This window comes from Musa acuminata, chromosome BXJ1-4 (assembly GCF_036884655.1).
Source record: "Musa acuminata AAA Group cultivar baxijiao chromosome BXJ1-4, Cavendish_Baxijiao_AAA, whole genome shotgun sequence".
Lineage (NCBI taxonomy): Eukaryota > Viridiplantae > Streptophyta > Magnoliopsida > Zingiberales > Musaceae > Musa > Musa acuminata.
In genome coordinates, this window is record NC_088330.1 from 11,956,813 (window position 1) to 11,980,221 (window position 23,409).

The 23,409-nt window shown below is 37.6% G+C and overlaps 2 protein-coding genes across 5 annotated transcripts; both read left to right on the plus strand.

Moving 5' to 3' along the window:
- The first annotated feature begins 2,037 nt into the window (after positions 1 to 2,037).
- LOC135649187 (uncharacterized) lies at positions 2,038 to 9,355 on the plus strand. 3 transcript variants are annotated; one of them, XM_065167361.1, is made up of 6 exons: positions 2,051 to 2,707; positions 4,475 to 5,625; positions 5,814 to 6,078; positions 6,268 to 6,293; positions 8,363 to 8,465; positions 8,577 to 9,355. In XM_065167361.1, the coding sequence occupies exons 2-6, from the start codon at positions 4,765 to 4,767 to the stop codon at positions 9,080 to 9,082; spliced, it is 1,761 nt and encodes a 586-aa protein (XP_065023433.1). In that variant the 5' UTR covers positions 2,051 to 2,707; positions 4,475 to 4,764; the 3' UTR covers positions 9,083 to 9,355. The 3 variants fall into 3 exon arrangements, with proteins under 3 accessions (XP_065023439.1, XP_065023433.1, XP_065023428.1); XM_065167367.1 differs by lacking the exon at positions 6,268 to 6,293 and having other exon boundaries at positions 2,038 to 2,707; positions 8,363 to 8,470; XM_065167356.1 differs by having other exon boundaries at positions 2,145 to 2,707; positions 8,363 to 9,355.
- Positions 9,356 to 9,969: 614 nt separating this feature from the next.
- Positions 9,970 to 23,245, plus strand: LOC135585984 (uncharacterized). Of its 2 annotated transcripts, none has more exons than XM_065167339.1 (11): positions 9,970 to 10,100; positions 10,174 to 10,561; positions 14,777 to 14,820; positions 15,273 to 15,384; positions 15,486 to 15,618; positions 16,799 to 17,478; positions 18,867 to 19,149; positions 19,221 to 19,500; positions 20,605 to 20,763; positions 22,075 to 22,563; positions 22,642 to 23,245. In XM_065167339.1, the coding sequence occupies exons 2-11, from the start codon at positions 10,363 to 10,365 to the stop codon at positions 22,921 to 22,923; spliced, it is 2,661 nt and encodes an 886-aa protein (XP_065023411.1). In that variant the 5' UTR covers positions 9,970 to 10,100; positions 10,174 to 10,362; the 3' UTR covers positions 22,924 to 23,245. The 2 variants fall into 2 exon arrangements, with proteins under 2 accessions (XP_065023411.1, XP_009396491.2); XM_009398216.3 differs by having other exon boundaries at positions 9,971 to 10,100; positions 15,489 to 15,618.
- The last annotated feature ends 164 nt before the right edge of the window (positions 23,246 to 23,409 follow it).

The following is a 23,409-nucleotide window of genomic DNA, read 5'->3' on the forward strand; positions in this document are numbered from 1 at the left end:
AGTTATGTCAAGAGATATTAGGTTTGACGAACAATAGATTTGGAACGAGAAAAGTGATTAGCAGCATAAGAAAACTATAACTTCAGAAGAGAATGATATAATACAAGCAAGCATCCAGAATATATAATAACTTCTTCTAGTGTTTGTCATGCAATCTAGCTAAAAAGATTACTCTAAAAACTTCATATTCCACAAGAGAAGTTAACCAAGATTTATGTTGATAATAAATCAGCTATTGCCTTAGCCAAGAATCTAGTCTACCATAAAAGATCGAAGAATATCGATATATGATTTCATTTCATTATAGATCATATAAAAAATAAAGAAATTGAGCTACATCATGTCAAGATAAATGAACAAGTGATCGATATACTTATAAAACCTTTTAAATTTAAAATATTTTAATAACTTTGAAAAAAACCTGGTATGTTAGATGGAACAAATTTAAGGAGAGAAGAATGTTGGAATTAAACATATTAAAGTGTCATAAAAAGAATATTCATTGCAAGAGAGATTCATTATATCAAAAAGAAAAAATAGATTAAATGTTCATAAAAGAACAAGTCAAATTGGTTATTGATTCTTGAAAAGTTTCTTGAAAGAGAATAATTTATTTTGAATATAATTAATATAATGTATCTTTGAGAATTATATAAACCTCATATTTTGGATTATGAAACAGATAAAGTTTCTAAAATTATAAAAAGTTGATAACTTTATCCCTTCTTCCTAGTTCTAACAACCATTTCAATCGAGAAAGTTACATGGATCATGTTTCTTGATCCTCTCTCCATATGTAAAAACTGTGAAGAAAGAAAGATCATATATAAGTATATTTTTTTCAATAATAATAATAAGATACTATTAGCCCAAGATCAAATCAAATATTAACTCATAATATATATGTTGACTCGATGATTGTTTCTTCTAGTACCTAAAAAACCATTTCAATTGAAGAAAGATACATGAATCATATTTTCCTACTTCTCTCTCATTATATAAAAATTATGAAAAAAGAATGATCATATGAGTATAATCTTTTTTTAAATAATAATAATAATAATAATAATAATAATAATAATAAGATACTATTAGTCCAAGATCGAACTAAATAGAAGAAAAAAAACCTTTCTTCCTTGCCTTATTTAATCTCCTTGTAAATAATAAATTGTATTCTTTATTGATATCTGTCATTGATCTTTGAATGATTAGTTTGTATGTTATGACAAATACTGAGACAAATAATTTATTCTGAAAACAACTGAGCACCAATTGTGTTTTGTGCCCATGATTCAAGCCATCAGTTAAAAAGTATTTTTTGGGTGCCTGTGGATGGAACAACTTATTTTTGGGTACCGTTGCATCGAATTGGATGGGCCTAAATCATCGGCCCAAAGTATTTAAATCCAATATGATAAGTTAATTCTAATTATCCCTCCATATCTCCATTAGCAGTGAGAATCGCCCGATCAGAACCACTCCTCGTCTTCCTGTCCCGATTAGGCCGAGGTCTCAGCCTCCGGCTACAGCACCACCACCGCCACCATCATCTTGTCGAGAAGCCTCGAGCATAATCTTATTCCACCTCCTCTCCCCGTGCCTCAGCGTACGAGAAAGAAACAGAGAAAGCTAGGATAGAAGAGACGGAGCCTTCTCGATTACCGAAGCTAGAAGACACAGAGGAGAAGCTTGAACCGGACACGCGAACATCTCAACAACAAGCCATGCCATGAACCGGATCCAAGGCCTAGAGCTAAGAGGAACTAAGAGAGATCAAGCAACTTAGTTTCGCACATGCGAACATATCCACCGGATCTGAGTGATCTCTCGCTAACTCAAATGCAGAGCACCTGCGATCTCCACTATCAGAGAAGATGCACTCTTTGATGGCAAGCGAGTCATCTTCGAGGAAGAGATCGAGGAAGCGCTTGCTAGATTGGTATCTAAGATAGGCGCTGCCGATTCGGATAGGCCGATAGCTTCTTTCCGTCCGTATGGTAAGTGTTGGGGGTAAAAACAAGCGATAAGGATTACAAGTCATCATGTTTGAAATGGTTCTACCCCTTCGTGTACGATTGTGGTCGAATCCATTCTCGAGGATAAGATCGGGATTCCTTCTTTGCAAAGGCACGACCGTAAAGAGATTTAGGACTATGGTTGAATCCATTCATAAGGCCGAGATTCCTTCTTTGCAGAGGCACGACCGTAAAGAGATTGATATGCAGAGCGTCAACACCTCGGCCATCGATGAAGGTTCGTTCAGTGATTGGAACCACAAGAAGACAGTTTTTATCGCCGGCCAGCATCGACAACAATGTGCAGAGCATCAACACCTCGGCCATCGATGAAGGCTCGTGCAGTGTCTGCAGAGGAGTCCCTATCAACCGGAATAATTGCTCACAATATCTTCTCCTGTCTGCAGAGCCGCGACGGAGAGGGAACAGTAAAAGTGTAGGGAGAAGATATTTTTGCTGCTTGGCGTCAACCATTAGATATCTCGTCTACGTCAGCTACTCCTGTAGCGATGACGTGGCCTTCACTTTTGCCATCTCCTTGGTTGCCCTTTCTCTATCATATATCCCCAAAACAAGCATCCCTTCTTCTGCTTGGGTCTCGGCCTCGTCCTTCCGGTCCTCGGTACCGGCCACTTGACCTCTTCCCTGCGGCGGCGCACCTTCGCCTATGTCTCGCCCTAGGCGCGGACCGGGTAAAATTTGTTTCTTGGCGGTCTGGGTGCTTTTGTGTTGTTCGTTTCCTTTCATTTAGTTCTGTTATTTGGTTTTGTTGATCCTGTGTGGATTGAGGGCTTTTAGGTTTTCTTCTTTGCTGATCTATTATTTTCTTGAGATTCCGTTCTTGATTAGGGAGTTGGATCTCTGCTTCTATATTTGATACCGTGAATGTGACGAGGCATCTTAGTACTCGGGCTGGTTTTCTCCCAAATCAGGAATGGAATAGATTTTGTTGGAAGATGTAGTCTTTTAGGGTTTTTTAATCTTTTGTTGGAAGAATTGATTTTAAGGTAAGGAAGAATATGATTCTTGTTTCTTTACTTTGGAGCAGACTGAAGCTAAACATTTTTCATGATGTTCCTGTTAGTCGATTCTCTGTCTTCTGGGCTAAGCATATGAATCCTGACAATTGGTTTGTTCTTGAGAAGATTGAGAGAAAAGTATATCTTGACACATATCCATTCAGTTCAATAGCCAGCAGAGTGGACTCGGAGTTAGCAAACTATGCTTTCCCAATTACTGAGGCTTGGTTGCTTGAATCTTGCATCTATTCTTGTATTTATTTAGTTTTGTCCATGACATCTTGTCCCATAAAACCTATGAAGGGTGTAAAAGAAGATGAAACAGATGGTAAGCCTGTTTAGAGTGGGTGCCCTTCTTGCCCTCTTGAATGCCCGTTAAGCTCTTTCTTTAAATGAAAAAAGGTTCTTCTAGCCATTTCTATGATACTACTGTCTTAGCTTTGAGCATTCTGGTAAGTTCGTGGTTCTATATGTGGTTGTTTAAAGTGAAAATGAGATTTCTTAACTTCCCCAGGTTATCTGATCCTTCGTTTTTTCTTATGACCATATTGAATTTGTAATAACCAATGATTTTTTTTCTCCCTTAACATAAATTAAATTATCATAAATAATGTGTTGCTTTATTTAAAATTTTAATTTCCTTGTTTGTGCAGTATGATTAAGGAAATGATTAAGCAAAATATAAATAAATAAAAATAACTTCCTTTGGGGATTAACGAGTTGTCAGATGCAATGGTTAGGTGGTTCCTCCACCCATTGTTAGGAGGAACATGTCTCCACTTGGGTGAGTGCAGGATACCATTCCATCCGTTGTTGGGAGTGTGATATGAGTTCTTTCCATCCTCTGTTAAGAGGAATTCATCCCGTAGAGTATGCCTCCCTATTCGTTGTTGGGAGAGTGCACCATCGGGTGTGATGTACACCTTTGTTATCTGACTGTTATGTATGTCATCGAGATGTGTTTCATATGACTGATGCATGATTTTATTTATTGTATAAGAATTATCCTTATTTTTTTAATACATGAATTTCATAATAAATTGATATAGTATCATGTCATATTAAATTATTGACATTTGTATATGTTTCACGAATATTGAAGATTATTTTATGATTTTTCGAAAGTTTTTATCAATATGTGCGGTTGCTAATGTGTTTTTATCCTATATTTATTTTCAAAGTAATTTACTACTTCGTAATAAGTCTGAGGTTTGGGTGGAGGAAACTTTTTCATCACTTATGACCCAAGATATGATTCTTTTTGCAATTAAAAAAATATTTAGTGTTGTAACGATAGGGATTTGAATTTAAAGATAAAAAAAGAGAGTCTTCTATAAATTATGAATAACGAAATAATGATTTTTTTTTATAAATCTGGGATGTGAAAGAATTAATGTTGGAACTGACATTGGATTATGGCTCCTTTTGTTTGAACAACAGGTTGTGTTCTGAATGCTGCATTGTGAAATGTCATGTCAGAGAATGCTATAGAAAGTTATGCAACCAGTAAAGATTTAAATATTGGATCAGTAATGCAAATGGTATAGTATCTGTTTACCAGTACTGTTCGTATAGGATGGCTCATTAGAAGTGACCAAGCGTCATGTCAAACCCTCACTGCCTTGAGCACTACGATCTTTCTTATGCAAGCAATAAAGAAGACCGTGTAATATAAGAGGGGTACTTGAGAGTTTAAAATTACCAAATCTCTCAAGGTTCAACTGTTTAGCATGGATATAAGTGAAGGAAGAACATTTGGATGCAGGAATGTATGCAGTTCTGATCTTAATGATTTAGGCCTTACAACACATGTTCCCAAGTCATCTGAATTTATGGGAGCTGAAAAGATTGGAAGCTATATGAAAAATTCTGTGTTGCAGAAAGATGTAAAATCATATGATGAAGTGGTAATTCCAGATAAATCATATCTTCATAGACATCAAGATTCTTCTATAAACTGGGAAAACTACAAGGCATGCCATTGTCCAGATTCAGAAGGTATTACATCAGAGCAAAATCACATTCCTATTGATGGCATAAATAAAAAGATAAAGAGTAATTTGAATCAGAGACAAGGGCCTGGTCATGATCAAGTGGTTAATAGAACAAATGAGTCACAGATGCCACTAAAAAAAACAGCATTGAGTTCCCATCTGACAGCCTTTGCAGCAGGAGGGATTTGTTTTGAAGCAAGAAGGATGACAAAAATTAGTGCTCAAGAGATCAAATCTTCTGAATCTATTCAAGGCTCACAACCTATCCAAGATGAGTTTACTGTCTTGGCTTCTCATTCAGCAAGAAACAATTTTACGAATTCTCCTATTTACATCAAAGATAAAAGAGTTTCTTCAGTATCTGATCACATGATTGAGGAGCATTTGGAAAAAGCTAGGCTTGCTAACTTGAAGCATGAGTTGCACAATTTTACTAGGCCATCGAGAGTGACAGTCTCCGAAATGAAAGATGAAAATGAAATTGCTAATAGTGAAAGGTGTTCATGGCCCAAGATAAATCATAGATCCTTGCAGAAACCAGGAGATTCATGGCCAGGCGATTTTCCTCATCCATCTACAGACAGAGATAATAATACTGTGAGTATGCCTGCTACTCATTAAACAAAACGTCCAACTGCTTTATTCATAATGTTGGAAGATTGGAAATACATAACAGTATGGATCCTGTAAATAATACACATGTAACACCACAAATCCCTTATATTTCTCATCGTCATTGGTTAACAACTAAGGATATGCGCATGAATGTCTTGCAAGGAGAACAGCTGATTGTCGATTCAACAGAAACTGGAAAAGCAAAAGGTACCGCCTTGTTTGAAATGATAACAGGCCCAACAACATCAAAGTGCCATGGAAAACAATCAGGAGATTCACTACTTTTGATTAACTCAAATGGTATCAGAGATGGAGATGATGGAGTTGGAAATGGAAAAGGAAATGGGAGACATACAACTGCAACAAGAAAAGAATCATCAGCTAAAACTGAGACAATGGACATTGAGGTTTGCCAGACAAGAAGCTCTCTAATAGGTAGATGTTTATTGATAATAACATTTAAAGTTTTAAAATATGATGAAAATTCCTATATATCTTAGTAAGTAGCATCAAACTATCTGCAATTTTGAGCAGGTGCTATAGGGTGTAGAATGACTCTATTGGAAGCACTGTAAAAAGAACATGTTCCTTCCTAATTATTAATTCGTGGTTCATGTTTTGCAGGCATGATTGCTGACAGACAACGGAAGGTACAATTACATGCATATTAAAAAAAATTAATGTTTACATGAAATGCATAAAGTAAGCCCTTAGAAATTTTGGAGTTTGCAAAAGTTTATATTTATTAAATAGTTTACAAGTGATGTGATAGCCCTAGTCAATCAACTTGGCTGAACATATCATTTGTGTGCAAGCATGATTCTCTTTATTCCATGTACTAGAAATGGTTGACAATATATGTGAACATGTTCTTTATTCCATGTACTAGAAATTTTGGAGTTTGCAAAAGTTTATATTTATGGAACATGTTCTTTATTCCATGTACTGAACCTTCTTGAGCCATTGAAGTTATGTGAAGATGATTTTTGTTGCTGTTTGGATTTTCAACTACCTTAAGTGTCAATATATGTGTTTTTTCATTTTGTTCCTATTTCTTTGTAACAATCATGATTGTCTTGATGTTGCCTTTACACAGCAGCTGAATTCTCTCTCCCTCTCTCTCTTATTTTTAAGTAAGATGGTTGAGGAGCCCCCTTGAAGTTGTGCACGAGAACAAGATAATTGTGCATTTTAGGTTAGGAGGATGAAGCATATAAATCTACTTATGAGGATTGGCTTGAAAGATATCTGTTGACTCCTGTTGACAATAGGGTATTGATGTTGTGGCAACAAAAGAATTATTCGTTCCACTGTAAAAGTTCTATCTAAGACACTAACAAAGACTGGTTCTCTTTGACAGTTGATCAGATCATTGTTTAGGTTTTGCTATCAGACTGACTTGCGAAAGTATTGACAATCTTTGAACTTTGTAGGGAATAAGAGTCCACTGTTGGATAGTTTACAATGGAAGGCTGCAACATTCAGTCATAAAATCCTAACTTCTTGCTAACTTAAAGCCTATAAATAAGTTACAAATTCAGATAGTTTTGGTTGAAATTATTAACTGAAAATCGATGAATACAAATTACATAAGGTTATCAATGGTCTGCCATTGTTACTAGGATGATGTAGTAAACGTGCCAAAGAAGTGTGATCATCATGCAGAGAGAAAGTTTACAAGTATGGCATCATGGATGAACTTGTATGTATATTGTATCATAGCTTTTTTTGGCCTATGCATGTTTATTTAAATAGGAGTATGCATATGTAATTTTAATAAGAATGCCTTCAAGAACAATGAGACTGTCAAACAGTGAAAGAGGATATAAAATGAGAGCGTAGCAGGGTATACAGTTTAAGTTATATTCATATGAAGAGACTAGAAGTTGTAGGACCAAATTATTTTGGTTTGGATATTGTAGCTTATGTGATCTGAAAAGCTATAAGCACATGTCTAACAAGCTTATTTTCTTATAAATGGAAGATCCATGGATACTGAATAACGACATTACTAAGAGTTGGGAGATCATTTCTTTTCCTAGAGACATCATGGCTAAGAAAACAAAATTATGACATCAGAAAACAAAGTCCACCATCACCTGTAATGGACAAAGGTGAGGAGCTAATAATATATCCCAAATGGCTATTGCAGTTTGATTAAGTAAAATTAGTATATCTATCATCATTTGGCGCATTGATGTTTATCCTAGCTTCAAGTTGGACATATTGGTATTTAAGTTCTGATGCCCCATGCAGGAAATAAAATGAAATGGTCATTTGGTTTATGGATTCATAATTTCATTTTAGCTTTCTTCTGATGACTAATATCACAAAATAGGAGTTTTATCTCATGAGAATTGGGACCAATATTAATAGTTGCATCCTCTTTGTACCTTTTACTGATAATCTTCTGTCATTCTGATGGCATCTCTAGCTCTGTACCATTGTGCATTTTGTTTGTCTGTCCAAGAACATATTGTTTCATTTCATCAACAAGGAATATGGCACATGCTGTGTAAGTCGGTGATAGGTACACTGTTTAATCTTGAACTCGGAAACACATATATTGTACTTGCACTTCATGTGTGTCTGTAGTATAATATGCATATTTATCTATGCTTAACCACTTTTTAATGCATTCTTAATATTTTGACACACCAACTTTCAAGCAGAGGTGGATGACAAAAATAAACATCAATACTAACAACGAATTCTGCAGGATCCTGTGTGCCTCAACGTGATGAAGCCCCACTATCCATTAGCTTCACCAATCAAACGAACTGTGAGTCGGCATGCTACTGCTGCTTCCTTAGACAAAACAGGTGGTGTAAGTAACAGAGAACTCAGCACATCTAGATCAGAAAGCATCGATGCACATCAAATTATTTCTCAAGTTCAGATGTACAAAATTTTGAATTCTAGTAGTATAGCAGATAAGCCGATGGAAGCAGAGCCTTATGGCAAATGGCTTAAGCGCCTTGGACCCGACCCTTATGCTTTTGGCCATCGTAGTAAGAGAATGAAAATCAGAGATGGCCCCACCGGTGCAGAAATGTGCAGATTGTCAAGTAATGTACACAATGACAATACATCCAGCTCTGACTTGATGAAGTGTCCTGAGAAGCAACAGAGTTTTGACAGGGCCAAGAACTCACCGAGTATTCCTGAGTGCTGTTGTGAATTATCAGCAAAGACAACATGGTATTGGATTGAAAGATGGTGTCATAGAAGTCCTCAGAGAGCCAAAGCTCAGGCAAGTGCTGCTACAACTGGGTTATCCAAGCCCAGAAGTCCAAAAGTGGTTCCCGAGTATTTTGAGGGGAAAGAGTTGCCAAGCATCAGGGCATTGGCATTGATGGGGAAAGCGATGAACAATTCTCGGAAGGGTGAATTTCAGAGAAGGGGATCGTCTGTGGTGTGGCATACGGAGGACTTATGAAAGCTTGGGGGCTTTGGCCTCTTTGATCTTCTTGTTGGCTTTTGAGGCAAGCAAGCACAATACGTGATGGGTACCCATCCAGTTATTTGTGGATCAAACACTGTGGATGCAGAAAACTACCTAAATTGGGAGGTTGCATAGATTTCACTGTTGTAATTTTTCATGTTTACATTTCCTATTTCACGTGTGGATTCAATTTTTCGGTCAAGTATTTCCTTAAAACCTCTCGATTCAAATTTCAAGAATGGGAATTTTTCTCTGCCTAGTTTTTCAGCTCTCGAGAGCCCAGTTTCAGGTGTCGTTGCTTTCAAACTTGAGTCAGGTCTTTTGATTCTTGAATTCTTGAATCATTTCTTCTTGAAGTTATAATAGATTCCATGTCAGGTGGCTGATGCATTGTTGACATCCATTTGCAGATACCAACAAGAAATGTGTGCTTTATACTCGGTCTTCTTGTTCTTGAGCAGTTCCAATCAGATGCATACGGTAAAACAGTAGATCCGTGCTGCTTCATTTCCTCATAAAAGCCACAGATTATAAATATTTGTTCCATGTCTGCAACCGAAAAAAGGTATCCTTCTTGCTCGGTTATGGGTTGGAGGAAACTCTTTAATGGATTTGCAGTGATTGCATAAACACTGTTCTTTATCTGATTACCAGAGATTGAGATGGTCTGTTGGTTTTTTTGTTGTTGAAGATTTTAGAAGCAATTCTCCGAATTTCTAATGCTTGTTTGAACATTTAGAAATTCCAAAAAAAAAAAGAAAACTTATCTTTCTATCCAAATATATTAGAAATTTATTTGGAACTTAAGCCAGTGATATATTTTTCTACATCAATTTGTTATAGCAGTATTTTATTATATATTAAGAGATAATCACAGCCGTCGAGCAAGTCGATCATGATTGAATGGAAACAGTTGCCGTGGGAGATCGCGACGGTCACCAATTAGAGTGGCAGATCACTGCGGACCACGATTACTGCCCAAGGAACCCTCTCGGGAGCGAGGAATAAATGAGTCTCTCTCTCTCTCTCTCTCTCTCTCTCAGCCTCACCCTCTTGCAAGGATAACCTTAACATTATTCTTTTAGGTATACATACATACACTACGTGTACAACACGGTAGAGGAGAGAGGAGAAGCCGAAGAGGGTTTTTGGCTGCCGAGAGGAGCGAAGAGGCGGTATAAGGCTACTACTGCGCCGCCCCGAGCTTTCCCTTCTCCTAACGGGCGAGAGAAGAAAAAGGAACAGGAGAAGGGTCCGTCGGAAGGAAGGAGAGGATGAGCGGCGGCGGCGGTGGAGGAGGGCCTGGGAGCAAGGGGAACGGAGCGGCGTCGGCTGCCCCGATCCCGGCGGGGTCCAGGAAGCTGGTGCAGAGCCTGAAGGAGATCGTGAACTGCTCGGAAACGGAGATCTACGCCATGCTTCGGGAGTGTAACATGGACCCTAACGAGGCCGTCCACCGACTCCTCTCGCAAGGTGCCCCGCCTCCCTTGGAAATTCCCCCCTTCCCTCTTTCTCTGTTCGCTGTTAGTTTATTCTTCTGTTTGTTACATGAAATCTTGCGATAAGGATGGCGTCTGTGGTTATTTTGGGGGTTACTTGGTTAGGTTTGGGATGAAAGGGACAGTAGGTGGCGGTACTCCGTTTCTGTAGTTGTTCCTCCTTCGATCCGAGGAAAATATCCAGTTTTGTCTGTCGGTTTTGCTTCCCCAGATTCTTGTTTTACCAAAAGAAGACTTAATTGGCGGTGTCTTGTTGTTTGGTTCGCAACTTCTTATCAACAGAACGGAAAGAAGAGAACTTTTTTGGCCTTGACATTTCGTTGGAAATTGTATTTGCCTGCGCCGCTTGTCCTCAGTGTTGTGTCTTGTAGATCCGAATGTGAGCCTGGAAGAGGTTGTTAACTTCGGTTTCTTGTAGCAACTGTCGCTTACGTTTCTCTATTTGACCAGTGTTTGTCTTTAGTATATTCGCGTGACGCCACCTCCTCTTACGCTTTGTTTAGATACTTGGTGATGAGAAAAGAATATGTGGAGTGATGGGATTTTTTCCCTGTTGATACCTGTTTACTTTTTTTTTTTTTTTCTGTAGGATGAAAAGAGCGTCTTGGGATAGTTTACATAAACCTCATGCTCCCACCCAAACTACCACAAAGAAAAAATAAAAGAGAAAAAATTACCCAGCACCTAGTGTAAATTTTCATTTATGTCCTTTATTCTTTCTGTAGTTGTCTTTAATCTAAACCGAGTCTTAGCATAAGATGCTTCTCCTTTCTGATGTTCTTGATTTTCATAATCAGATTGTCAGTAGATTTTTTTTTTCATTTATCATTGCTGAACCATTAGTTTTTATCCTCCTTGATTTATCATTCAATAATGTTACAAGTTATAAATTGAACTTTTAATATGTAGGTTACTTTGGCTTTTGCCCAACTCCTATTACATGTCACAAGTCTTAGCACCCCTAGCACATTTTTGTTACTCACTTTTCAATTTTGTTCTCTGTTGGCAAAGGAGATCTTGTTGGGAAGTTTTTGTTGAAGTACTTGGTTTAACTTTATGGAACCATGCTCAATGAAGCAACCATGCAACGAGATTCTTCTAGTGCTCCCACACACATGCACACATGTATACACGGAACAGTTATATTCTGTGTAGTCTGGGTCGTATCACTTTATAACACCTACTATAACACAAGCTCTTAGAATTTGTGTTCTGATGTGGTTGTGTTTGTGGATGTTCCATTATTTAATTTCTAATTTTGCTCTAAAGAATGGATATCAGCTAATGCATGTAAAGTAAGCTTCTCCTTCATGCTGTAAATGATTCTAAATTGTTAGTTTATAGGATTATCACTGAATATTCATACATCTGTTCATTGTTAAGGTTGCTTGACATACCCAGTATGCTTTTATCATGCCTAGTTGGTTATGGGGTCATCTTGGTTGTTTATTTTTTGTATTGCTGAAGGCTTCTGAGTGTTTTTTTTTACTCATGTTTGTGTGCTTAGGCATTTTTCTAAATATTTGTATCTTGGTCCTTGCTTGTCTTAAGATCATGGCATCTCGCTTTTGTTTTCATCGAGTGACTGTTTTATGCTATGTCATCTTTTTGTTAGTAAAATGTGATTCTTTCTCTACTGATAAGCAAATTGCATGGAGTCGGTTTTTTGATGTGATAGTATCAATTGAAGAGTGTGATTTCGTCCTTGAACAATTGTTTCATTGACCTAAGAGTGTATGGCTGATCACACAAGACTGTGGTTGTTATTCTCCCTGCTTAGTGGACCAACAATAATTGGAGGTGTTTTTTTACTTCTTTCAATTATTTAGTTCCCTTTATGTGTATATCATGGTTACATGTGTAATTTTTCCAGAGAACTACGGACATAGGCAGTTCAAGAATCTTAGCTTGGTCTCCGAAACTCACGTTCCTTCTAGTACTAGTATTATTACTTACCGTTGATAATGTTAGTAGCTCATATAGGTTTGAGATACTCAAGTTTTTACTGTTTCCAAGTCTTTTACATTCAACCCTCTGTTTCTGAATGTTTCTGAGCATGTTTGCAAATTTGTCCTTATTCTGAAAACTCATTTGACACGAAAGAGGTTGTCTTTGGAATGATTCTTTGTGTTCAGTACATCTTCATGTTGGTAATGTTATGATATTACTGAAGATGCCTCATTCATTAGAATATGAGGTAGTAGGATATGGTAATATACTTTGGTTAACAATAGGTACACATGGGTTGTTGAAAGATGCTTTGAGTTTTAAGGATATGTTTTTGAGAAACCATTGAGGACTAGGAAGAAATTATAACATACTTTAGTACATCGATTTCAATAGGCGCTCGTGCGCAGCGAGGTGAGGCCCGAGCGCCTCGCTTCATTTCCAGGCGGCGCACTTCAAAGAGGCGTCGCTTGGGCACTTGCCAGAGCCCAGACGTCGGGTGCTTCGGGCGAGCGCCTAGGTTAAACCAGGCGACCGAACCAGTATTTTAGGTCTGGTTCGGTCTCCGATGCTTTAGTCGGTTCAATCGAACCAACTAAAGCACCGATATCAGCCTCCCAGCATCCCTCTTGCGACTTCCCCAACCCTAACCTTACTCGCGATTCTGTCATTGAGATTTCTTCTCTGTTGTCGTTGCCTCTCTTCGTTGTCGCTACTCTCCGTCGCCGCTGCCACTATCGCTGCTCATCGCTGCCACTGCCGTTGCTCGTCACTGCCACAATCGCTACTCGTCGTTGTTGTCGTTGCTCATTGATGTTGCTACTGTTTCCATTGTCGCCGCTCCCGCTCCTACTGTCGCTGTCGTTGCTACTGCTGCTCTCAATCAGTAGCCTCGATCGTCCTCTTACTCACACTCATCTCACTTCGATAGTATACTGTTAATAGCAAGGTTTGCCATATCGAAGTGTATCGCCCGTACTGGGTGGTACGTACCAGTCCGATAGGTTACCGGTACGCGGACCGTCCGGTACCGCTACAGTGCTACAGTACTATACTGTAGCACTGCTACAGTATGAAAAAAGTATAAAATTGTTCGATACACCAGTATCGTATCGTACCGAGCCCGAGTCGAAACGTCGGTACGGTACGGTATGGTACGACGAACCTTGGTTAATAGTATATTAATAGTATACTGCTAACTGTATACTAGTAACAGTATTTTTATTTATTAGATTAATAATATATTATTTTTGATTTTAGTACTATTAATTTTTATTTATTTGAAATTATTGTTAGGTTTCAGGATAAATGACAAGTGTACAGAGCAACTCAATAGATTCTCAAACGACATCAAAAAGGGATCCTGCATGGAAGTATAATTATCTAAAGGATCCGAAAGATCCTAATGCAGTGATTTGCATGTTCTACGATAAGACTACTAAAGGTGATATTTTTCGTGCAAAACAACATCTAGTAGGAAATTTCAAGAATGCAACAGCTTGCAAAAAGTGTCCACCCGAGATAAAAGAAGAGTTGCTGAGTTATACGAATGAAATATATTTTGATGAAGAGGAAGGACAAGAGGAAGAGGACGAATTCAATGAAGATGATTTGTGTGAAAATGACGATAATATTGATTATGATGAATTTCTTTGATATAAATTTTATTGTTTTGAATTTTGAGACTTTTTGTTAATATGACATTGTGATTTTGACATTTTGTACCTTAGATTTTCTTAATTTAATAGTATTTTTATTTAAATAATTATATTTATTAATTATATTATATATTTTTATATTTTAGCATCTCGCTTCGCTCAGGCGAGTGCCTAGCACCTCGAGTGTTTTTGGACCTTGACACCTTTTGACGCCTAGTGCTTTTTAAATCACTGCTTTAGTAATTAACATTGGGTAAGACATGGATTGTTCAAAAGATGCTAGGATATGTTTATGAGAAACCATTGAGGACTAATATATTAAGTTTGTAGGCTGTTGATTGTCTTTTGCTCTTTTTCCAGATGTTATGCTTGTTTAGTTGTGTAAGTCATTATTGTTGGCCATAGCTGCTATATTACAATGAATCTCTCTTACCATTCATGCTCTTTCCAATGGATAATAGTAGTTACTGTAGTTCATTAATGCTGCCAAAGTATTGTCTGATGAAATGTTTCTGCAAATTGTGCATAGATTTCTATTTCTTCAAGTGGACTTACATCTAACTTAGTGATCATTCACATTGCAGATGCTTTTCATGAGGTGAGGAGCAAGCGTGATAAGAAAAAGGAGGTTAGTCCATATGATTAATTGTATTAGATCATGCTGAACTAACCTTTTTTCACAGTCCATTATCATTTTTCATCTTTTGTTTCTTATTTTGCTGCGTTAGACATGGCTTAAACAGTTTAATATTTTTTTTAGGTTACTTTAACTATTTTATGGATTTATCACCATTATGATCTTCATATCTTATTGTTTCTGGATCGTTGAGTTGGCCTAATCATTCTTCTTCATCCATTTAATCTTTTCAAGGAGTGCCAACTATATTTATGCAATGCACTTGAATCATCATTTGCAATATTTACCAAGATGCTTTTACATTAATGCTTATTTGTTTTATTGAAAATTGCCTTATTTTATTTCTGATAAAGTGTTTCGTTGGTGATTTCACCAGAAAGTGCAAGTCAATTTACATTGTTTGGATGTTTCATGTTTCCATTGCTCTTTTTCACTTGTTTTAGATCAGAGAACCTCCAGAATCCAGGTCTAGAACAGTGAACAACAGTTCAAGCCGTGGAGCTAGGGGCAGTGCTGATCGTGGGGGCCGTAGTACTTCCCAATCTAGTTCTGCTGGTACGTGATTTAACATCATGGCTTCATTATTTGTGTGCTTGAGAGTGCAAATTTAGTGCATTTGTTTATGTATTTGCTTATGAGTTTCATCTTTGCCTTAGTAGACTATGGGGCTAGTAAAGGCAAGCTTATACACAAGAATGAAAATGGTATGAGTGCTGTTCTTTTTACGGCATCAGTTCTGGAATCTTCGATGATATCGAGTAATCTTCCTCAAAAGCCAACAGCTCCAAGGTGATAATTTTATAGGATGTCGCTTGCACATTTCTTGATCCAGATGAAAACTACTATTTGGACCAATTGGATCATGATTTCATATTGAGTTCTTTCTTGTTTATTCAAGTTATCCCGTTGTATGAATGTTTCTATAAATAGATTTTTGTGAAACGTTGTACATTTTGCTCCTGCTACTAGTTCCAAGTTATTACCTTAAAAACAGTCTTGACACATGATACATTGGTTGATGGTTGGTGAATGTGATTTCCAATGTTGGGTATAAAGCATTCTTCCCAGCAAGTTGAAGAATTTGTTTTTATGCAAGGATTGAAATTAAATACCATATCAGTGTTTTGAGGTTTGCTCGGTACAGTACGGTATGGGTGTATCGAGCGGTACGCTAGGGCATACCGAATGGTATGTTTAAAAAATATTAAAATTAATTTTAATATTAAATAATATTAAATATGTATAAAAATATATATAATCACAGAAATATAAAATAGTTAATGATGGTGCACTTAAAATGATATTAAATATATTATATTTAAATGATTAAATATATAAAAATATATATAACTTAGCAACGCCCGTTCAAACCCTAGGCGAATAGCTATGACGTCGAGGGATGGTAGCGAGCGCCACAGCGAAGGAGCGGAAGAAGAAGGATCTTCTTCGGTGTCAAGGGAACGATGGCAGCGAGCGCCAAAGTGCTGCGGCATCAAGGGAGCGATGGCAACGGGCGCTGCAGCGAAGAAGAAGACGATGAAGAAGAAGGAGGCGGTGTCGGGTACTATTTCTCGAAGCTTCTCCCTCTTCTTTGAACGCCTCTTCTTCCTCGCCTCGCCTCGCCATAGACGGGCTGATACTGCCCGGTAGTAAGCAGTCCGTGTGCCGGTCAGTTGGCGGACCGGTATGTACTGCCCGGTATGGGAGGTACCATTCAGTATTGCAAACTTTGCTTTTATGTTTTTTGAGTCTTCTTTTTTTGTAAAAACTTCATGAGAAATTTTTATCTTATATTAAGTGGTTTTTTACAATTAACTCATCCAACAAATTTTTGATGTTGGTTATTTCTCGGTATCAAATCTGATGGCTATCGTCTCCTTTGGTTTTTATTATTATTTAATTTATTTGCCTTGATGCAATGGTTATTGCAATTTTCTGCAATGTCATTTGTACTCTCATTTTCTTGTAGCAATTCTGCTTCTATGGGAGATACAATACAGGCAGCAAACATTGGTGATGGAATATCTACGTTGGTGCAATCTTCATCTGGCTTCCAAAATAGTTGGTTGGGGAAGCCAGGACACCTTTCTATGGCTGATATTGTCAAGATGGGTAGACCTCAAGGCAAACCTTCTGGCATTCCTGTAGTGGCAAGTGAAAGATCTGATATGGCACAAAATGAAGCCAAGCAATCCCCAACAGCAGTTCTGCCATCAGAGGCAGACAAGTTAATGGATTCCTTTCAAGAATCCACTCAAGTTTCTGAGTTTAGTTATGATATTGGAATTGCCGAAGGTCAGCAAATTTCTTATGATGGATGGCCTCTTGATGAGCAACCTACAGAGAGTGGGTCAACTCCACCAGAAATATCTGGTGCTTCTCCTGTTTATGCAAACTCCTCAGAGTTGGCTTCATCTATTGATGGAAATAACTCTCATATAGGTTCTCATTCAGAAGAGACCCAAGTGCCAGTGGAAGGTCATCATGATAAAACTCTGCCAGCAGATTCCAGACCCATATCAATCTCCTCCGACATGCAGATACTAGTTGACAATTCTGCTGATGCTGATGCTTACCATTTGAATGAGGGCTTTTTAAAAAGTACAAATTCCTACAATTCTCGAAGGCTTGAACTTGATCATCATGAAGGTAAAATTTGATCTTCCATTGTACCATTTCCTTTTTCGTGTTCACTGTTGATATTTTCTCTTTCAATCAGTTTTACTGTATCAAGAAGATTTAGATTTTTGTTGCAATCAAACTATGATTATTATTTGAATGCAAGTTGAGCTGCATCTTTAAAAGAGACTGGTATAACGTTTGATTTGGTGTGTACCAAATGGAATGGTCAATTGTAAAGATAAGTGAATTACTGGAGGTTCTTTCATCTTCATTGTACTTTCTGTAATACCATTATCACCTACTTTTGTCTATATATGCTACATCTGGATTCAAAATTGTGTTTACTTGAGAAGGAGAAAGCATCAATTTATATGGTTGGCCTATTTTACAAACAAATTGAAGCATATATGTTCAGTTTAATTCAAAATTGTGTTTACTTGAGAAGGAGAAAGCATCAATTTATATGGTTGGCCTATTTTACAAACAAATTGAAGCATATATGTTCAGTTTATTGAATGTTGACTCTTCTTTTACGCATGTGAATATGCCAAAGATCTCTAAACTTCAGAAGAGTTATATTTGTCAACTGCGAACTGATTCAACTACATAGTTTACTTTCACTATATTCTCTCAGTTAGGATGTTTTTTTGCCTTGGACGATTCTACTCTTGATCCTTGAATTTGTCAGCTAAATGTGATCTTATTTCTTTGCAAATTGTCTTTTTTGGACTGTTTTTTCTATGAAGCATGAATACGTTTATGTGACACCATTACGATCATACAGACATGCATTACATCAACTTTTGAAAATATAGGATTGATAGGACATTTATATGGTAACAACTAACAAAAACTACTATAGTATTATATATATAACAAAACTTGTTTATTTATAGTGTCAGAATATGATTATAGAATATACAGATGGCACATGAGTTAATATTGATTTTATTAATTACAATAAGATGTTTAATAAGAATTTACTTAGAACAGTATATTTAATCATATAACCATCTTATCTACACCCAAAATTTAAATCCCAAAAGCCAAATTCTTTTGAGAAGCAACCATAAAGTTATCCCTTGCATATCTTAAAAGTATTGATGCTTTGGGAAAGTATCCAAAACATATTAAAGAAGTATCATATTTGACTCAGATCCATGTTATATATTAGAAGCAATTAGAATTGAAGTATCCATGCTACACAGATTTGTTACTTCAAGGACCACAGTTAAGAGCCATTTTTTTTTACAGTTTCTACAAGAACAATACAGTAACTCTGAACATGATTCTTTTCTGTTCCTTTCTTTTTCCAAGGCGAGGTTTTTTCTATTTTGTTGAATTATTTCTACTGCTACACAGTTAAACATGTTCCTTTCATCACTTTGCTGATATATATCTTCCTCGATGGCTAGGTTCTTTCCCAGCTGGTGATAGTGTGGATCTTTCATCAGCTGCTGTAAACTTGGGGCAACTGAGTTTGCATGAGGAGACTAGAACAGAACCTACTGTGGTTAATCCTGCAGTAATAATTCCTGACCATCTGCGGGTTACGAATGCAGATTGTGCACATCTAAGCTTTGGTAGTTTTGTATCCGGTGCATTTTCTGGATCTTTTCCATCAAAGCAATTAAAAAGCAACTTGGAAGTGGCTCCAGTCATGAGTGATGCTTCTTCAACAGACAATTCTGACATGAGGTGGTATTAGTACCTTTTTGTATTTTCTCTATGCAATTTCAGTCTCTGATTTGATGCATGTCTTTTGACAGAAATCATGAGTACTACAGTGACGAGCAGCTTAATCCTACACTAATTGAGAATATAGCTTCTAGATCGAGCACTGGTTCAGAGAATCTTGATGTGCCTTCTGCATCACAAACTGAAGTTGTGAAGAATGATCCATTGGATGCTACACATGAGATTCAGTACAACCTTCCATCTGTTTCTAATTATGCATTTCCAAGCTCTACACAACCAAATGCTACATCTTATGCTTATCCACAAGAAAATTCACAAATGCAGAGTCTTTCCCCTTTTCCAAGTTTAATGGTAACTTAATGCCAGTCCTTTTGCTGTTTAGCTGACTAATTTATGATGGGGTCTGGTTTGGACATGATTTTATGCTGTTTAATTTTCGTTTTGGTTAAAGTTGTGCATGATATTTATTTTATTTCATCAGATACTTGAAATGCATTACAGTGGTTTATCTGATATAAATAACAAAAGCTAACGTTTATGCAATTATTTGTATGTCTCTGGCCTGGTTTGTGGTTTCATGACAAGCATAATCTAGATAACTTTTTATTGCTAATATGGATCCGACCAATCTTCTTGAATAATGCTTTGGACAAAGTAATTTGTGAGCATATTGAAGATTAACAAGTAAAAAAATGTAATGACTGAAGATTGATTTTGGTTATTTTAGACGGAACAACAGTCATAAATCATCATAATAGGCAATAATCAGCATTTCTAAAATTTTCTCATCCAAGCAAAGATTTTCTTTAAGAAATCAACAGTGTTTTTTCACCTTAAATCCCTATTTAAGTTTGTTCCTGTTTTCAGTTCTTATTTCCAGATTTTCATCTTAAGTCAAAAAGCTTTTTTTATTGGAGTCCTCTCTATATCATGGTACCTATCTTTGCTTATCTTGAATTTAAGATGCTAAGATCAAACATTACATTTAATAATTGTATATCAATTTTGTCATTGTCACAAGCTTGACATTCAGAAAAAATCATATTCTTATTAAGTATCCTGAACTATCCAGTTTTAAATGATTATATCATGAATAGATATTTCAAAGAAGGGTCCAACATGTACCTAATAGGTTTTGATATCTGATGTGCATGTTATACCTTTATTGCAACCAACCATTTTGAGATATCAGTGTTAATTACCATAATCTAGTGGAACAGCTGTGAGACAGCATATTGCAGGTAAGTTCATATTTGAAGCAAAAACCCTTCAGGGAAGTTCTGTGCACTCCACCTTTGAGTGGTTTATTATAAATTATAACATGTTTATCATGCAGTTTGCATTTTTGGCATCATGTCATTTTAATGCTTTGTCATGAAAAATTGTATAGTCGATCTCTGTATGCAGGGATTATGTCTTTATATATTTTCTTACGCCTGAAGTAATCCTTTGCAGCAACCCAATAGCCTACAAAACAGTTTGTTAGCAGCAGGCATTCCATCTCTTCGAGATTTTGATATGTCCTTGTCTCCCTTGCTCACTACGCAATCAATGCCTACAAGGCACATTACATCATTGTCATCCATTGGTGGGCAAACCATTTCCATGTCTGAGGTAAGCGTCAACAGCTTAAATTTTAGTAAATTCACGTACTGTTTTTGTATGTCTGTTTGATTTTTGGTTCACAACTTGGCAAAGCATCAGTTGATCACTTTTGGCCGCATTGTGCACTGCCATGTCATTTTGTGTGTGTGCCACCAATCACCACCACATGTACCTGAGGATGTTGGCAAACTAAATTATAGTTCCATATATGGATAAGACTTATTTCAGGGGGTTTCTAATGTTCAAAACTATTCAAACCACATTTGTCGGGGCAAGGCCTGTCCAAAACTTTGAATGAGAAAAACAATTTGAGCCTTGCCTGATCTGAAGTTTTATCAATCCATGGAGGCAAAAGAAGATTTAGCTTGTGGACCATTGATGAGTCAAAATGTGGTTAAGTTGGCTTGCTCACAAGGTTTACAATTTCGTACCGTACCGGAGTATCGAGCTCAGCTCGGTACGGTACGAGCGTACCGAGCGGTATGCTTTGGCGTATTGCTCAGTATATATATATATATATATATATATATATATATATATATATATATATATATATATATATATATATATAATAATAATAATAATAAGTTTAAAAAAATAAGAAAAGGGCGATGTCGCCTCGTTTCTTCTCCCTGTGCGGATGAGAAGAAGTCGCCGATGACGCCAAGGCCTCGTCGCCTCAGACGAGGAGGTGACATCTCATCTATGGTGTCTGGCGAGGGAGGGCGACGATGGATCAGGATCATCGAGGGAGGGCGACGACGGATCTCCAGGTTTTTCCTTTTCTTCTCCCTCTTCTTCCTTCTCCCTCAGCTAATACCACCCGATAGCGGGCGGTGATGGTCGAAATCGATTACCGACTGATTTCGGACGGTAACGGGACAGAAACAGCCCCAATCGATGGTACCGTCTGGTACAAGTGGTATCATTCGAAATTAAATCTTTGCTTACCCAATTGATAGTCCTAAGCCTAACATATATCACACTTGGTTTGTGCTCATCAAAATTTATCTAGCACCTCCTTTAATCATTAAAGTTCTGCAGGCTTAGGCTAGAGGCAAGTAATCTGCCTGCATATCAGTTTGTATGCCTCTTATGCGCCTTGCTGTCCCCGACCAGCTTGTATCATTCTGAACTTATTGAATGTGGTTACTAGTCACTTGCCTCTATGCACCATTCTGAATTTGTTGAATGCTGTTACTATCATATTGTTACCTGCTTCCATCTAGTTAATCAGTAGGTTTTAAATGCAGAGACTATCATTTGAAGAATTCAGGTGTTGATTTTTTATTAGCCTGACACTAGACATGCTTTGTGCAGGCTCTGAATCCAGGGTTGTTTTCCAACCCTCAATCAACTCCGCAATCCTTGACGAGCACCACCATGTTCACGAGTCCTGCACTCCATCAACATCTTCCTGTCCCTCATTACTCTCAGCCTGCGCTTCCGTTGGGCCATTTTGCCAATATGATAAGCTACCCACCTTTTCTACCCCAGAGCTACACCTACTTGCCTTCATTCCAACAAGCATACACTGCAAACAGTCCATTCCATCAATCTCCTGGTGCAGTGCCCGGTGCAGGCATGAAGTATTCACAGCCACAATTTAAAAATAGTCTGTCTGTGACTAGCCTACCTCAGGCTTCTGCCATAGCCTCTGCTTATGGAGGATTAGGAAACTCTGCCAACATTCCTGGGGGCTTCGCCCTTAACCACCATACAAGTGGATCTGCTAGCACAACAACCGGGTTCGATGAATCTTTAAGCTTGCAAAACAAAGAAGAGAGTCATTACATGCCTCCTCAACAGGTAAATAATAATTGTTTCAGCTTCTAGAACTTTCTGACTTTCAGGTTTAGACTTCTGAATTCTTGTGGTTATTACCAGAGTGAGAACCCAAATTTGTGGCTCCACAGTGCTGCTGGTTCGAGAGCAATGCCGGCTCTTCCAGCAAGCACTTTCTACAACTATCAGGGTCAGAGTCAGCAAAGCGGGTTTCGTCAGAGTCCGCAGGCTTCACACTTGGGAGCTTTAGGGTACCCAAACTTGTACCATTCACCGGCAGGTCTGTCACGGGAACACCAACAAAACACTGGCGAAGGGAACTTGAATGGACCTCCGACCACGCAGGCTCATCCAGCAAACCAAATCTGGCAACATGGCTACTAAGCTGTTGCTGATGACTCCCAGTTTGTGGGTCCTGGAGGAGTTTGCTTGCAGGTCTTCATGGTTAGAACCCTTACATACCCTAGCTGAAGCATTCTAGACTCACCAACTAAATGTATCGCGGCTAAGCAGTTGTCGACTGGCTGCTAATCTCATTGGATGAAGAGGGTCATGCATTCATTCTAGGGGTTGAGTGTGTTTCAACTTTTGTAGTACGTGGAGTAATTTAGACTTTGTTTCCTGTGATAAAAACCCTTAACATCTGCAGATCTTCAATGTAACATTTGACGTTAGTCATCTAACAAAATGTGATCTCTTAGGCCTACAGTTTGATCTTTTTTATTTCAAAAAATTAGAAGAAATTTTTATTATATTAAATGATGTATGTGACGCTTGTGGATTACGATCGATCTTGAGACCAATCAAGATCGATAAGTGATTCGTCGATCGTAGTACTAACCAACCAATCCGATCGTCGATCATCGTTCT